This window comes from Phyllostomus discolor, chromosome 4 (genome assembly GCF_004126475.2).
Source record: "Phyllostomus discolor isolate MPI-MPIP mPhyDis1 chromosome 4, mPhyDis1.pri.v3, whole genome shotgun sequence".
Classification (NCBI taxonomy): domain Eukaryota; kingdom Metazoa; phylum Chordata; class Mammalia; order Chiroptera; family Phyllostomidae; genus Phyllostomus; species Phyllostomus discolor.
The window spans coordinates 127,177,817-127,194,409 of NC_040906.2; the positions used below are offsets into that span (position 1 = coordinate 127,177,817).

Here is a 16,593-nt window from a genome sequence, read left to right on the forward strand (position 1 = left end):
ACAAATCAGGTAATTTTATTATTCCCATCTTATATGGCCTGAGAAGTTTGGGTAACTTGCTCCAGGCCATAGAGCAGTGGTGGAGATGGAATTCGAAATAAGCCGGTTCAGCTCCAAAGTCCATGTTTTAAACTCTACTATCCCTGCACACATTAAAATGCATACATGATCAGAACCAGGCCTGGGGACTGCTGGCAAACTGAACATGGAAAAAATTCCTAAATACATTAAATTAGACATATGACTTATTATTGCACAATTGCAACTAAATTCCCAATCTACTTCTAACTTCGTTGAAACATTTGCACATCTTGAATTTAAAAAAAAATGTATTCAGCTTAAAAGCAATATTTACTTATGTTGAACTGAATTTGTGCCACAGGATTTCTGAGTTGTTGACAGGAGTGGGAATGTCATGGACCTGCTCAAACATCTCTGAGCATAGCCTCTCGAGCAGTGTAAATACAAATAATTAAAGTAAAAAATAGCTGTATTTGCAAAAGTAAGCTAATATTTAAGTTATTCATCTAAAACAAATGTCTTTGGGACTCTCCCCATAGGACCAAATCCCATGTTATCAAGCCCCTTTTTCCAAAATCTTTGTGCCTTCGTTATACTTTTGGCCTCCACAGGAATATCTGACCAAAGACCTATTCCATTCTCCAAAAACAACTTCTTCTCTTCCTTAAAACTCAAATGTGCACTCTCTTAGGCAAGGAGGAATCTATTTAGTCTGGGAAAATCAATATAAAAATGTAAATGTCTAGTAGCCCCGGAAATTTTCCAAAGGCTTTTTGTATTTTAGACAGAGGATACTTTGATGGCCCAAATGAATCACTGTGCAGAGCATTATTAGGGTAAAACAAAGGGCATCAGCAAGGATATAGCCATAGAGAAAGGGGCATTTCAAATAAAGAACTTGTTAAAAATTGCTCCTTTCTAAAGAAAAAAAAAAATTATTTCTTTTCACTTCTGAACTAATAGATCTAATATTTGAAGTTAGATCAACTGTGGGGAGTTTGTGCCCACAAATGTTACTGTGACAACTGAAGTAGGGGAAAGAAGCTGCCATTTGCACAGCAAGGTCTTTTAAAAGGGGGTGTTTGTAAATTGAAGATTGCCTGGACCATTCACATAGAACAAAGGCATTCCACATAAGTTAGTAAGGAGCAGGGGTGAATCTTATTTTTTCAATGATTTCATAATTCACTAAGTTAAAAAATATTATTTAACACTAGGTTAGACACTAGAAGTTCAAAAGAGAATTTAGTTGTATTTTCCTTCTCTGTCAATTACTTGCATATAAAAATTATTCCAATAGATTCATTAATTTAATTACGTCCTATGTTTGACACTAGGAATACAAAATAAGTAAGATATGGGTAGCTTATATTCAGTGACATACATACATACATATATTTTGCTTATTGAAGAGTTATAATGCCATGATAAGTCTAAGTGTGTAGTATCATAGTTAATTTGACCTGGTTTTTCAATAGAGTTGTCATATTTTTTTGGGGGGGGGGGAATTTAGAGAACTTTTAACAAATGACTTTGTCTTAGGATAAGTACTTACTCACATATCAACACAAGAATTTCTCCTAGAACTCCATTTCTAATAAAAAGACTAGATCTATTTTTCACAGGTAACTCTGTCTGATGCACATCTACAAAACTTTCCAGAGGGCATCAAACAAAAATGGCCAATATGTCTCAGGTGGATCTATAGTAAAATTGCTTCATCTCCTTAGTTCTGGTTCTGTTGATCTAAATAAAACTCTATCAATTTTCCAAGACAGAAATTCTCTAAAAGAAGTGCATGAAACTCAAAGTGTTGCTAGGGATTCTGTTTTTCACATACAGGTCCCTGATGTGGGTAAGGAACCACTTCCAGGGGAAACAGCCTTAAAAGGATGGAGAGTGTGTGTGTTCCTCTCCTCCTGCCAGATTTTCTGAAGAAAATGGAAAGCAGATCAGGAAGGCACGCCAACTTGAAGACTGGTGGAAAACTGCAATTTCACTTAAAGGAGTAGGTGGCAATGGGGTTACATTGTGACTAAGAAAGAAGAATGAAAATGAGGAACACATGAAATGGAAATATTGAAAGTTAGATAAGACAAAGGGTCTGCTAAAATTCTGCTGTAGAAACATATGTGAACAATAATTGGTGACGTTAGAAGACAACTAATGAACCACTAATGAATAATCAGAAAAAAATCAAAAGCATCTGATACCTCCTCAAAAATGGATAGCCTATTAGAGCCCCTGGGAGTGACTAGAATCCCACTGAGAATCAGAAAAGCACTCTGGGCTTTGAGAAGTTAGGCAACATGGGACTCTGATTTCCACATTGTATCTCTTGCACATCAAATCATTTTTATGTATAATATTCCAGTATTATAAACTATATATTTTTTAAAAGAAGTCTGCTGGTAGGTCACACCAAGTTATCTTCCAAGGTATATATTCTCCAGAGCATCATATAGGTGTTTCCCATTTACACCTAGGCATCCAAAACCACATGCAGTTAGTTTAACTAAAGAACTCTTGGATTAACTTTCCTAAATACAGTCTAAAAATAGTTTACAATAGTAAATTAATTACAATGTACTGAAGTCAAATTCCAAGCCAAATAGATTTACTTTGAATGAAATATTGGATGTAAACTTTTACTTCTTAAATTTCATTTCTTTCTTGATTTTAACAGCTGGGCTTGAAGAATGTTATGAATTATCATTTGAAAATGGATGGGAAAAACATGTACAAAAGATAGGAAGAACTAAATTTTCTTAGCCCCATAGTCCAAAGGCTAAAATTTTTCATTCATGGTGATTGAGACAGTAAGAAAATTCATATTTAACAAAAATTTTATGATCACCTCAAGTAATGTATGGTTAATATACAAAACACTCTCTTTGGCTAGGAAGTCATACTTTCCTTGAATTTAAACATTTTTAGTAGGTGTTTTTTTAAATAATATTAAATGAACAAGATTTATCTTCAGGGAACAGACCACTTAAGCTTCTCAGTATCTTAGGCAGTATCTGAGATGCCATATTAAATACCACCTTGCTTAACAACATTCATATTTAATAACAGAAACATATTTAAAGTATTTTGTTGCATAAAAATAACTGGTTATAAAACAGCATGCACTTCACAGTTGCAATCCCACTTCCCCAAAATAATTGTTACATGATTAAGTGAGATAAATATATGTGCCTCTAGTTTTAGAATTAGGCATCTAACACAACGTTCAAATCTATTTTAATTTTTTTACTTGGTTTTTCTATCTGAAAATCTTTTTGACAAATTAAGAATTTAGAAATTTAAGGATTTAAAACATATCTTAAAAGTGCTCTTTCTTCATTTTGTACCAAGTTGTAAGAAACATTCTTGGAATCTAGCAGCAGTGTTGGGCAGGGGCGAGGTGGGGGAGGGGGCAGCGGGGAAGCAAACAGACAATGCTCCCTCCACACTCTATGGTGGGCTAGGGGTATCAGTTTCAGGTTCAAAGGCAAATACAGGTTAGAATATACTTTTTTAAAAAATCACTAACACTCAAGGTGTGAACTATTCTGAAACATTAGGTGAAAATTTCACAACAGGGTCAACGGTGATTGGGAATTCTACACATTTGCTCAGCTTGTTAATGTGTTTTAACAAAAATTAGCACATTAGGTATTACTCACTTTGGGGCCTTGTAGTCCTGGTTTTCCTGGAGGACAAATACAGGGAGCTGGAGTTGAACCTACATCGCTGGGACCATTGAGGCACTACAAAGACAAAAAATGAAATAAACATGGAAAAGTACATATGTATGTGTGTGTATATATGTACATATGTATATGAATATGTTTATGTGAAAAGATGAAGATAACTTACATTTACTTTCCAATTTTATTTAGCCTAATCTAATAACAAATTCCTAATCACAAAAAACTATGAACACAAAATACACTCAAATTCCATAAAAAATGGGTGTAATTTGTCTAAAATACTTACAGTTGATGAAAGGAAGCTAACCAGTCCCATAATGCAAATATTACCTTAAGGAGAACAATAGTAACCAGGCCTACCTCACCATTCTGAAAGAAAAACAACAACAAATGTGTTTGAAAGTGTGTTTTTAATTAAATTTCTAAATTATCTTCCTAATTTTCAGATATTTCATTGTCTAGTTAGAGATGCCTGAAATATCAAAACCAGCAAGATATTTGCTTTCAACTATCCTAAAAAATTACTTATTTATACATTACTACTACATTTATAATAGGATAAAGAAAATTCACATAATGACAAGTAGAAGAAGAAAATTAAAATGCTAAAGCTGCTTAATATAATGGCCATGCAGAAACAAAAATACCTCAAGGTGGCATTTGTATGCTGTCTTGAACTTACTGGAAATCAGTTAAGAATCAGAGAGAAAAGCCAGAACATATCTAACCAAGCCATAAACTGCAAGAATTAAATTTTATGCACTCTGGGACAGTTTCTCCTGAAACAATCTCTTTCTTAGCAAAAAAAAACACAATTTGAGATAGGTTAATAATCATTCCAAACAATAAATTACATCAGAAAATGAGAAGGTAGAAATGAAGGTACAAGAGGCAAACAGGATTCACAAAGTCACAGCCGAGAGTAAGGAAGGAGACATAAAAACAAAAGACACTGAACATGAGAATTCAAAACCTGCCACGGAATAAGGCTATGCCTCTGCTCTATGGAAAGGAAATGGTAATGGTTATATCATGAGGCAGAGGTCTCAATAAATAAATTATGTACAGTGGACTCTCAAAATGCAATACCATTAATACTTTTAGTAGAGATTTATATTCTAAGTTACCAGCATCTAAAAGTTTTACTGCTTAAATAATTACTATCTAGAATACTCATAATGAATCATTTTTAAGTCCATCTTTGAGTTTATTATAGATCCATTAGTTATGTTGCTCTATGTCCTCAAGATTTCAGAACATGTGGATTCATAAATTATGCATATTAATAGAGAAAAAGGAGATTATGACAGCATGACTAAAAAAACACATAAAGCTCAAATACTACTGGGAATTCACATCAAAAACTTTTACAACATTCCACTTTATCTGAATTAGTGACAATACTACACGCCATATTTTGCCTAAGGGAGAAGAAACTGAATGTATACATTCATGTATATAACCAGACTCCATAACATTTTAGTTTATAATCTTTCCCCTCTTAACACAGTAATAAAAATAGCTAAATAAACAGAAATATTGCTTACATCCTAGAAGTATAAGAAAACCTTACTTATGTAAAAACAACAAAAAGAAAACTATGTGTTCATTATAGTTTGAGAAAACATACTGGTGAGCAGGAAAATGAATCATTTCCTACTCCAGAACTGTGCTGTATAATAATTATACATTTAATTAAAAATAATAATGTATTTTACACACTAGATATTCAGACAAAAAAAATCCTGTTTTTCTAGATCAAGCCCAGTCCTGCTTCAAGTGATACTGGACCAATCACAACCAGAGATGATGTGGGAAAAATAGTTTCTTGTGATCTTTCACTCATACTTACAAGGTGAAACATTAAAATTTTATTTCAACTAAGAACTTCAAACTATGTTTTAATCAATGAAACTTTATTTCCTTTGAAAATTGAAAAAAAAATAACTATATATCAAATTAAGCAACACATATTATCTACACTCTATTTATTTATTTGATAGTACTGAAGCACCATTTGGGAAAAATAATCCATCCTACTTACAAATCCGGGAATCTCACATGCTGTCTCCCGTTTGTTCTGTTCTGGGTCACAGTAGATTCGCAACTTTTGGACATCAAACTAGGAACAGAAACCCAGTGAAGTTAGAATTGAGACACACACTAATTGTTTTATAAGAACATCTCAGATACACTGAAACAGCCACTATAGTTAGCAATTATGGAAAGTTTAAATCACAGCATTTAGCTAAAACTTGAATATAAAACTTGAATACCTCACATAGAGTATTAAAGATCTAATGCAACATAACTCCTAAGGAAACTTCCCTAGCACCAAAAACAAATCTCTGGTTTCCTTCAGGAACCCAGTGAAGCTTTTCAGTATCCTGTATTGAAAGCTAGTCTAGGGAAACTTCCTAGGACACTCAGAATAGCAGCTCAGGAACCATCTTTAGTTACAGATATTTAGTTACTGGCACGGAATGCTGTAGCAGGCCCAGCATCTGTTACTATTTAAACACTTACTGTAACATGACATGTAACATTAACATATAGAGACCATGTGTGCAATCACACACTTAAATGTGAGTCTTCCCTTAATAAAAACAGAGTAGGAAAGACATGCCTTTCCAATAAAGGGCTTTATAAGAAATGGCTTTTATGCACACACTTGTCAGCCTACACGTACATACTACACTTTAAAGAGATATTGAGAAAGCTGGTTTTGGTCATGAAGAACCCTGACATGCATTAATCTAATTTTATCTTCATAGCTACAAAGAAATGTTTGTAACACCACTTACAGCTCTAACCACATTTCCTTTTTCAAATTCATTATTTAATCTATGCCTCTCCTGGGAAATATAAAATTAATGTTTCATCAGAATATAGAATTCTACCCTAAACCAAGGGGAACATCTTGCTAAGTATTATTATTATAAAATACACTAAATCTAATTTTACATTTTCATACTTACACAAAAACACACAATTTCACTAATGACCTGACCACATTTTAATTAAGTATCTTAAAGGAATTCACAATTAAGTTAAATACAGAAAGGGCAGCAAAGGCTCCATTTTATATAATGCAAGAAAAAGAAAATCATTATTAATCACCTGAACAGTTTCTTCTTTCCCAGAGTATTTTCCAATTTGGGTCTGCCCACTGATAAAGATCCCTAAAACTGGATGTAAGGGTTTGATTTCAATTTGTTGATCATCGATATACAGAGTTACATCCTCTTCTGTTACTAAGAGACGAATTTGATGCCAGCCTTCATCAAACAATGTCTGTAGAAGGTATAAAAGATCCGTAAATAAAATTCCTAGCCTACCTTTATTTCTTAATTCTTATTCCTTTGCTGCCAACCATAAATCTAAAGTACAGAAATCAGCTGTATTGTAATCAAATTCACTCTGCCCCAAGCTGGGCCTCCAATGCCCCCCACCAATTTTTTTTTTAATTAAACTCTAGAGCTTCTATTACATATCTCAAAACAGTTGTGCCAAACGATTCCCTCAAGGTCACAAATGAGTTCCTAATCTTTTAATCCAAACGGTTTTTTCATTCCTTATCTTTTTTATTTCATTGCAATGTTGGACTCTACAACTAATCCCTCCTCTTTGATATCCTCACTGAACTTCAATGATTCAAACTATCTTGATTATCTATATTTCTTCTCCAATTGCTCACACTATTTCTCTTTGAGGACCCCTCTTCCTCAGCCTCCCCTTTAATGAGGCATTCTCCTCAGGGCTGTCGTCAACATTTTTTATTCTTTGACTGTTTCATCCATTCCTGCAGGTCAATTACTACTTCTATGGAAAAATTCCCATATTGACATCAGCATGTGATGCCTATAATTCTAATAGTGGCTAGAATAATTTTTGCCAGGATGTCTCACAATTAGTCTGACAGAATATGCTACAAAGCAAAATTGAACTATCCCTCAAACTTTCTTCTTATCCCTATTTCCATTAAATCATAGTATCTTCAGATTCTAAACCAAAACAAGTTTCTTTACCTCCAATTTTTCCCTCAGTGGCAATAACAGCAAGACGCGATGTTCTACCAAATATATCTCCTAAACATGATTGAAATTCACATCATGTCCAGCCCAGTCTCACTGACATAATTTAGGCTCATGAGTGTCTTGCTTTACTTGACTAATTTTTAAACATATCTCTATCTCTAACCCTCCTCTCTGCATGCTGTTCTTCCTACTTCCACTAAGCTATCTCCCTAGAATTTTGGCAGAGAATATTGCCCATCTTACTTTCTATATTCCCAAGACCTAACACAATCCCAAGACAGAGTTGAAAGTATTGCTCATGAAAGAAGAAAGAAAAAGAGAGGAGAGCATTGCTTTGACTACTGCACATCTATGGCCAAGACCTTTAAAGGGGATCTTGCCATCCACCAAATGAAGTCCACACTCTTTTGCATGGCTTTCAAGCTCCCCACAATCTGATCTCATACCTTGCTAGCATCTTCTTTTATGTATCCTACACTCCACACACAGGGGATACAAATTTCCATTCTCTAAATAAAAACCCTGAACTGTACCACACATGACTACTCAGTACTGAACCACTGACTTAATATGTCCTTTTCTTGCTCTATCAAAATCCTTGAAGGTCAGTCCAAAAACAATTTCACTTATAAATATTTCCTCATATTTTGTATGAGAATCCACTTTCCCCTCCAAACTCTGCTAACATGATATTCTTCCATTAAATATCAGAAGCCTTGAATTTCTCATTATAAATAAGCTCCTTGAAGGCAAGAAACAGGCCTTAGTCATTTGTCACTTTTTATAGAATCTGGCACATTGCCTTTAATAAAAATGGCAGGCAACAAATTTTCAAAAATGTAATTTACCAAATGAAGAAATTATATAAATGTATAATTTCATATATAACCTCATACATTTCCTAAGTTATATACTATATTAGACTTTCATAATTATAATGATCAAAACTTAATTGCTGTTATCATCACATCTGTATTCTGAACACATGACTTGAAAAAGAGTACACTTTCATTTTTAGTTTATTGATTTCATTAATATACTCCTTTATGAGAAATAAAATATCCTCATAATGAATATGAATCCTGCATCCATTATCTGTCTGTATTTAATGTTTTAACAAATGTCTTTATTTCAATATCCTATAAGACATAGCAATCTAAAACAGACCAATATAAACTTTGAAAACGAACAGACCAAAATTCAATTTCTCTAGTCACCACCTATTAGCCCTGTTACTTTGAGTAGGAACTTAATAACTCTGAACTTTGGTTTCTTTGTCTGCATAATGGGAACAACAGGTTTTCCTTGAGTGGTTATAATTAAATGTGCCTGGCAACTAGTGGTAGACATTTAAAAAAATGTTAGTTCCCCCCACCCCTAAATTCCGTATGGATTAAGAAACAATTTTCCTTCCTTTGTTAAAGCAATGTTAAAAGGTGAAGTTGATATCTTTTCAGAAATGTAAAATTATAGCTCTCTTCTCCCAATACACATAAACCCAACAGTGTTTCTTCATAAATACCATAATCATATCCAGACATCTTTACCTTAACTTGAGGGTCAGCAAAGGTGACCACTTGTGAGCCATTAATCACGCTGGTTGTTGTAAATAATAAAGTTTTATCCACACCATTTAAGGTAACTGCTATTTGTGGCCTTCCATCAATGGTTAAAATTCTCCACAAATCCCACATTTTCTTGACCTTAAATCTCTGAGTGGAGACAAATACATATGATGGAGGAAGACCTTCTGGGAAAACATTGCTAGGAAAAGAAGAACATGAATAAGGCTTAAAGAATTCTTAATATACCTATAGATACACCAGAAACAATTGCATCAACACATAACATTTACCTTGTGAATTCTGATAAGTCAACTTTTGATGTTACTTCATATCCTTTTATCTTTGTTGGTAAAAGCTGGATTCTTTTCTTAACCTTTTTCTTTACACCCAAGCCTAAAAGAATATCAAACCCTTTCTCATCTCGAGCTGCCACTGGAATTCGTGTTGGACAGACAGATTCTATAAAGCAAAAGCAAAAGCAACAAAAATTGATTAACCATTTATTACTTCAACAAGAATATCAAGGGAGGGATATTGGAGAATGTAAGAATTATAAAATCTGTATATGCACACAAATATATTATGTAAATGTATTTTCTGAGAAAACATGGGGATTTCTTAGCATTTGAGAATGAAGTCCCAATTGTCTTTTCTCCCTCTGAAAGGGAATAAACATAAAACAGAAATGTAAGAGGAACATTGGTAATGGATTGTTTTACACACTATGCTGAAGTTTGTAAGTTACTGTGCATTTTGAGTATGAGGAGATCTAACAGCTGGGTGTCGGAGGGTGGGAGAACACTGGGACAGGATTCATGGTTCTCATCCAGGATTTTCTATTAATTAGTCACATGACTTTGGATAACTCTTACATTTCTTGGATCTAGATGAACCCTAAGATTCCTTTCTTGCATTACCAGCATTTGAGGGGTAAAAAAAATGTGTTGTTCTTGATATTCTTTCCAGTTCTATAATTTCTAATTATACAGTTTAAATATCATTGGTTCCATCACTCTGGGAAAAACATTAATTATGGGTCTTTTCTGTTCATGAAAGTTCTAAAAATGGGCCTATTTTCTCATCTATTATTAATTATATTATATATTAAGTAATTATAGTTATAAAAACTATTTCCTTAAGAAAATAATTAAATTTGCATTATATAGTAATCTATATAAATTATTAAAATATGATATGCTTTTCACTTCTCTGGGAAACTAGTATCTCAAATTATGTGGAAATTTTTATATGGTTGAAATGCTATTAAGCATTTCACTGTAGAAATCTTGTGATATTTTCAGATTTTTCCAAGGCCCTCATATAACATACACATTGAGCATGACTGCTTATATTTTATAAAGCAGCTAACAGAAAAAAACAAGAACAAACTCCACTACATATACCTTAAGATAATCACTCTCTTATATAACATTAAGGAAAGGAAAATATATCATATTTATAATGTAATAAAAAGTAATGACATGAATTTATTAGCCAAAAATGTACAGTCATAACTTGTACCATAGAATATTGGAAAAATAATGAAGGTTTGATAAAAATAAAACTGGATATGTTCCTGGGAAAGGAAAAATATTCTTTCTCTCTGGGTCTTAAGATGCTGAGATTTGAAGGGACCCAATTCATCATATCCTCCTCCCTCTAGTAAGCTGGGGCTAACTGATGAGAAGATAGGGAAATCAGGCAAACAGAAGTGTTCATTAGATGTGTGATTCAGTGAGTTCCAATCGGTACACTGTTCTTAACCACACCTTCCCAGCAATGCAGGACTGATTTATTTCCACCCACCTCCGGAGCAGGCCCTGCCAGCTAAAAATTGCACATGGTCTACCAGCTACTTTTATCAAACTCACTAACCTGAAAACCTTTTTTCTCATTCAGGGATAAGGAGTGAAAGACAGTGGGGAGAAAGATCGAAATAGTCCAGCTGATCCCTCCACATGAAAACAGAAATAAGAAATAATTATTCCCAATAATACTCTATTATGTAGTTTAAATAATAAATCAATGAATAAAATTAAATCTTTCCTGTCATTATGAGGCAGTATTTGGGGGAGGTGTTATACAGAACAATGTATGAAGCCTCATTTCAAATGGATTTGATATAAAACTACAAAAGAAAAAAATTAAACTGAAAATAAAATACGTTAAACATTACATAAGAATAATCAGATTACAACTGCTCCTCTGATTTGCTTTACAAAAGAGAAGTTATAAGATGCTGGGCGAGGAACTCACACTTAGACAAGAACTTTAGGTTTAGACCTAAGCCTCTCTCTCATAACATCTCATGAGCCTTCGAATGCTTATCTGTGATGTGAGAGTAATCATCTTCATAGGGTTTGTTTGAGGATCAAATATGACAATGTACGTGAAAGTGCTTTGTCATTCAAAAATCACATGCAAGTGCAGGGGATAAAGCATGTATTGTGTTCTTCCTTTTCTCTAATAAAATCCTTTACACTTTATTCTAATTCCTCAAACTTTATAGAAAGCAATGTGACAGTTTGTGAAATCAGGAATGTAAATCAATAGTAACAATATAGCCATGTTTTCACATGTACCTAGGCACATCTCTTTAGGGAAAACATATCTAAGTAATTATATATTCTTGTAGGAATAATCTTCTTCACAATTTGCTTACCTACAAGGAGAAAAATTAAATATCCTTACACATGGGAAATTTAAAGAAAAATGTAGTTAAAATGCTCAGATATAGTTTGTATGTTTGCATATGCCCAGAGATAAGAGACAGGTTAAAAAAAAGGTTCCTACTAAAAGGCTACTTTTGTTACCAAACTTTTGTTACTGGACAGCAAGTGGGGTCCTGCTGCCCAATGCCATCCCCCAAGCAAAATTCTGGAGGCAAAGGTTTAGTGATGGAAGAAGAAGTCTATTCAAAAGCTTCACAATTTTGGAATAACAGCTTTCCACATGCATTAGTCACCTACAGCTTTAATCACTTAAGCCTATTGATTAAGGCTAAAATCCTCAATAGCTGAGTTCTCCTAGCATTCCCTGTTAGTTTTTAGTTATCTTATTTCTATAGGATTAGTTTACAAATTAAAATAATATAAGATACAAAAGCTACACGATTTTGAAAGAATAGCAAGCTTCTGCCTCAGAGCTCAAGCCCTCTACAACACCCAAGGAAAAATAACCCTGCCACCCTCTGCAAGGCCAGCTGATCCTAGGCCGTGCCCAAAGTACCTTCACCCAAAATCTATCCATTGGGAAACACAGGAAGCTGCAGCAGGATCATCCAGGCTTCCTGGAGGGCCCAAGAGCCAGTCTCTGCCCTTCTTTTATTTTAAGTATTCTGGACCTTAATTCCATGCACTTCGGAGCATTCAGTTTCTCAGCCAATCCTGTCCTAGACTGTGTACTATTGCTTCAAGCGACCTCCTCCTACAGCCCCTCCCTAGTCCTCCCCAGTGATCTGATCAAATCTCCATTATTTTGATTACCAAGCAACAATTTTCACACAAACTTCAAGGAAAATAAAACAGGTAAATAATTAGCATTACCATTGTGTAGAAAAGAAGAAATAAATGTATAAGTATACAACCACATCCAGAGAGGGGAATAGAAATAAAAATAAAATTTGAATTTTGAAAGTTATAATTTTAACTACAAGGAAAATCAAATGCTAAGTTGGTAGCTTGCTATAACACCTACAACAGGTAGGTAAAATAACCTAGATAAACAAAGTTAGTTTTTTAATAGTGCATTCAGGAGCAAGGCCAAAAAAAGACACACTAAAGACCGAAGTTCACAAATGGTTTCCTACACAGCCTATAAAGTTGTCACGTCGTGTTCAGAGAACATTTGGAATAGAAATGCTTTCTGATATGGGCACAGATTACTCCATTTATTTTAAATGCTGGGGTCCAGTAATATTTGCTTCTCTATTAAATCTCAGGGCTTAGTAGTATATTCATAAGTTATTTAGTCTTATCAAGATCACAAAAAATGTCTTATTTAAATCCTCTCATGAACAGGAACACAAAAACTTGAGTCTATATATCTTGAGTCTAACCACAGCAATCATATGTGTCTAGCCACCCCTTTCTAGTTATAATATAGAATCACAGGGCCACTGATAAACACATTCTTCCAGAACATACCTCACCTAGTTTATAAGTGTGTATTCAATGCCTTTTACACTGCCAGGTTGTCTGTCTGCCAGCCCACTCCTAAAGTCACATACTGTATTGAGAACTGGGAGTTCTATGAAGAAGATCTGTGGGGAAAGACTAAGTAATTTTACCGATCTAGACCTGACGTCCAATAAGAGTCATCTCTGGTGCCTACAGTGCTGCTCAGATCTGTACCAGCCAATTTCTTCAAACTTTCCTGACTGAACTTGGTTTTAATGTAAGGCCAACATGAGTTATGTGACACCAATACACACCCCTCGATGGTGATCAGTGGCAATTTCATACATTTGCCTCCCTAACACCCATTATATCATCATGTACTTTAACATCATGCATAAGTTCATCACCATCACCATTGTTTCAATTAAGCACTAAGATTGTAACTTAAATTCTATTGCATCATATTGGAAATAGAATAAAATAACAATAGCAAAACCAAAATAAATTATCCAAGTAGAGATCCTCATACCAAAGATTAGGTAAATAACAAAGAAGACAGCCCCAACTTGACATAATTTCTTTTCTCATTACAGGTTGAACAATCTCATCACCCTTTATCAGCGACCAATCCAACTGTCTTGAAATTTAGGTTAGAGTCAACAGCCCTTTATCTGAGGAAGTTGTCTGCCAGATGTATGGCTTACAGACAATGGGACATAATAAACACAGATTCTTATAAGGTTCCTTTCAATGATACGTCAGTGAGAACAGTAGACTCCAACCACTTATGCACAAACCAGAACAGTCAAAATATTTTGCATAAGTAGCCTCTGTGATCATAGAATATGTTATTTGACAATAAGAAAAAAATATTGAAAAATGGAAATCTATGTGGCTTTTTTTCCATTTTTTTTAAAGATTTTATTTATTTATTTTTAGAGAGGGAAGGAAGGGGGAAAGAGAGAGAGAGAGAGAAACATCAATGTGTGGTTGCTGGGGGTCATGGCCTGCAACCCAGGCATGTACCCTGACTGGGAATCGAACCTGCAACACTGGTTCACAGCCCGCACTCAATCCACTGAGCTACACCAACCAGGGCCCTTTTTTCCATTTTTAAAAATTATTTTATTGTTGTTCAATTACAATTGTCTGCATTCCCCCCACACACCTTTCTACCCAAACCCCACCCAAACCCACCTCCCTCCCTTGCTTCTACCCTCCCCCTTGGTTTTGTCCATGTGTCCTTTATAGCGGTTCCTGAAAATCCTTCCTTAAATAACACCTCCCACCTCCCCTCTAGTTGCTGTCAGATTGTTTTTAATTTCAATGTCTCTGGTTATATTTTGCTTGCTTTTTTCTTTTGTTGACTATATGTGGCTTTGAAAAGCCTTCATTATATGATAAATTTTTTAAATTATTCTTTCCTCTGAATACCATAGATGCAGAACTGGTAGTATGTTTTGCTTTTACATATATACAGAAAATAGTATGTTTCCAGTTCTTATGCTTTATTCTTTACTCCTTTTCTTTTTCATTTTTAATTTAAATAGACTAAGCTTTTGCCAGATATTACAGTTATATATCATTTTAACATATGCACTCTATTTTTTTAACCAAATATCCAGGCATCTTAACATGTTCCACAACTTCTCTAGAACACTGATATTAACCTTCAGAAAATGTGGTCTATGTCGTCACTAAGGTTGGAGTCAGTCACTTAGCCCAAGGTCACACCTCAAGAAACAGAGGTGGACAAGTCAGTAATCCAACCCAAATCTGGGCCTGACTCCAGAGATGGGCCTGGATAACTATATAATTGATAACCTCAGGTTTATTAATAAAACCATCAGAAGATGGTGCTTTACTTTAATAGACATCATGCTTACTGAATTTTTAAAAACTTTATTAAGGTACACTCTATAGTCAGTAAACTATCCTAATCTCAAGTAGAGAGCTCAATTGGCACATGTGGATACACACATATAACTTGCACCACATAAGACAAAGTATGTCTAACACCTTAGAAACCTACCTCAATTTCTTTTACAGACCATAACCACCACCACTAAAGACCACTGTTATGATTTCTATAACTAGTGATTGATTGGTTTTGTCTGTTCTTATAGTTAAATATCTAGGAGTTGAATTGCTGTTTCATAGGGTAGGTGCATGCTTTACCCTTGCTGATAATGCCAAAAAACATTTTCAAAGTGGTTGCATCAATTTTTACTCCTTTTAGCATGCCTGTTGCCATTTACAAAGTATGGGGTTATTATGAAAATAAAATATGTAATTAGGTGACAAATATTATACATAACATCTTAGAGTGAGGAAAAGAGGGAGAGAATGGGCCATTAACACAAGCTTTAAACATTTCTATTGAAAATTAGTCTGAATGTTTTCTTGTTTATTCCTTTAACTAACAGCTATATCTAAATCCAATCATAAACACTAATCACTTATTTTGTGTATTTTCTGAATCACACCATAGTCATTCCACTCTTTCCAATGACTACCCAAACATCACTTGTCACATAAAATATAAACATATTATGTTTATTTTCTTGAAACATGGGTCTAGGTTATCTAATTAGATGAATGGAAGATTCATATTTTTTGATATACTACAAGCCCTGACAGTGTAAACTACCTGTAATACAGATTAGATTCAAATTCTTTTAATCTATAGATGTAATACAAAGTTATTCCCCTAAATATAAGACATTGAAGAAAGAAATTGAAGAAGATACAAGTAATGGGAAGCACATGCCATGTTCGTGGGTAGGAATAATTAACATCATTAAAATGTCCATTCAACCCAAAGCAATAGATTAATACAATTACAGATTCAATGCCATTCCTATCAAGATTACAATTATGTACTTGACAGAACTAGAAATATTTCAAAAATTTATATAGAACCACAAAAGGCCCTGCATAGCAACAGCAATATTGAGAAAGAAGAACAAAGTTGGAGGAATGATGCTATCTAATATCAAACTATACTGTCAAGCCATAGTAATCAAAACAGCATGGTACTGGCACAAAAACAGACATAGATCAATGGAACAGAATAGAGATCCCAGAAATAAACCCACATCTTTATAGTCAATTAATATTTGACAGAGGAAGCCAGCATATACAATGGGCTAAA

General features: G+C 34.2%; 1 protein-coding gene across 7 annotated transcripts in view; it reads right to left on the reverse strand.

Moving 5' to 3' along the window:
- The window catches only part of COL21A1 (collagen type XXI alpha 1 chain), a 174,898-nt gene that overhangs the window by 89,277 nt on the left and 69,028 nt on the right, over positions 1 to 16,593 (reverse strand). For 5 of the 7 annotated variants that reach the window (XM_036024263.1, XM_036024260.1, XM_036024262.1 and 2 more), the window contains 6 exons: positions 9,612 to 9,780; positions 9,304 to 9,520; positions 6,840 to 7,013; positions 5,764 to 5,841; positions 4,080 to 4,088; positions 3,693 to 3,776 (listed from right to left, as the gene is read on the reverse strand). In XM_036024263.1, the coding sequence (XP_035880156.1) occupies positions 3,693 to 3,776; positions 4,080 to 4,088; positions 5,764 to 5,841; positions 6,840 to 7,013; positions 9,304 to 9,520; positions 9,612 to 9,780 (731 nt within the window). Of the gene's footprint in view, positions 1 to 3,692; positions 4,004 to 4,049; positions 4,089 to 5,763; positions 5,842 to 6,839; positions 7,014 to 9,303; positions 9,521 to 9,611; positions 9,781 to 16,593 lie in introns of those variants that run through there. The other 2 variants (XM_036024265.1, XM_036024264.1) reach the window with 2 other exon arrangements.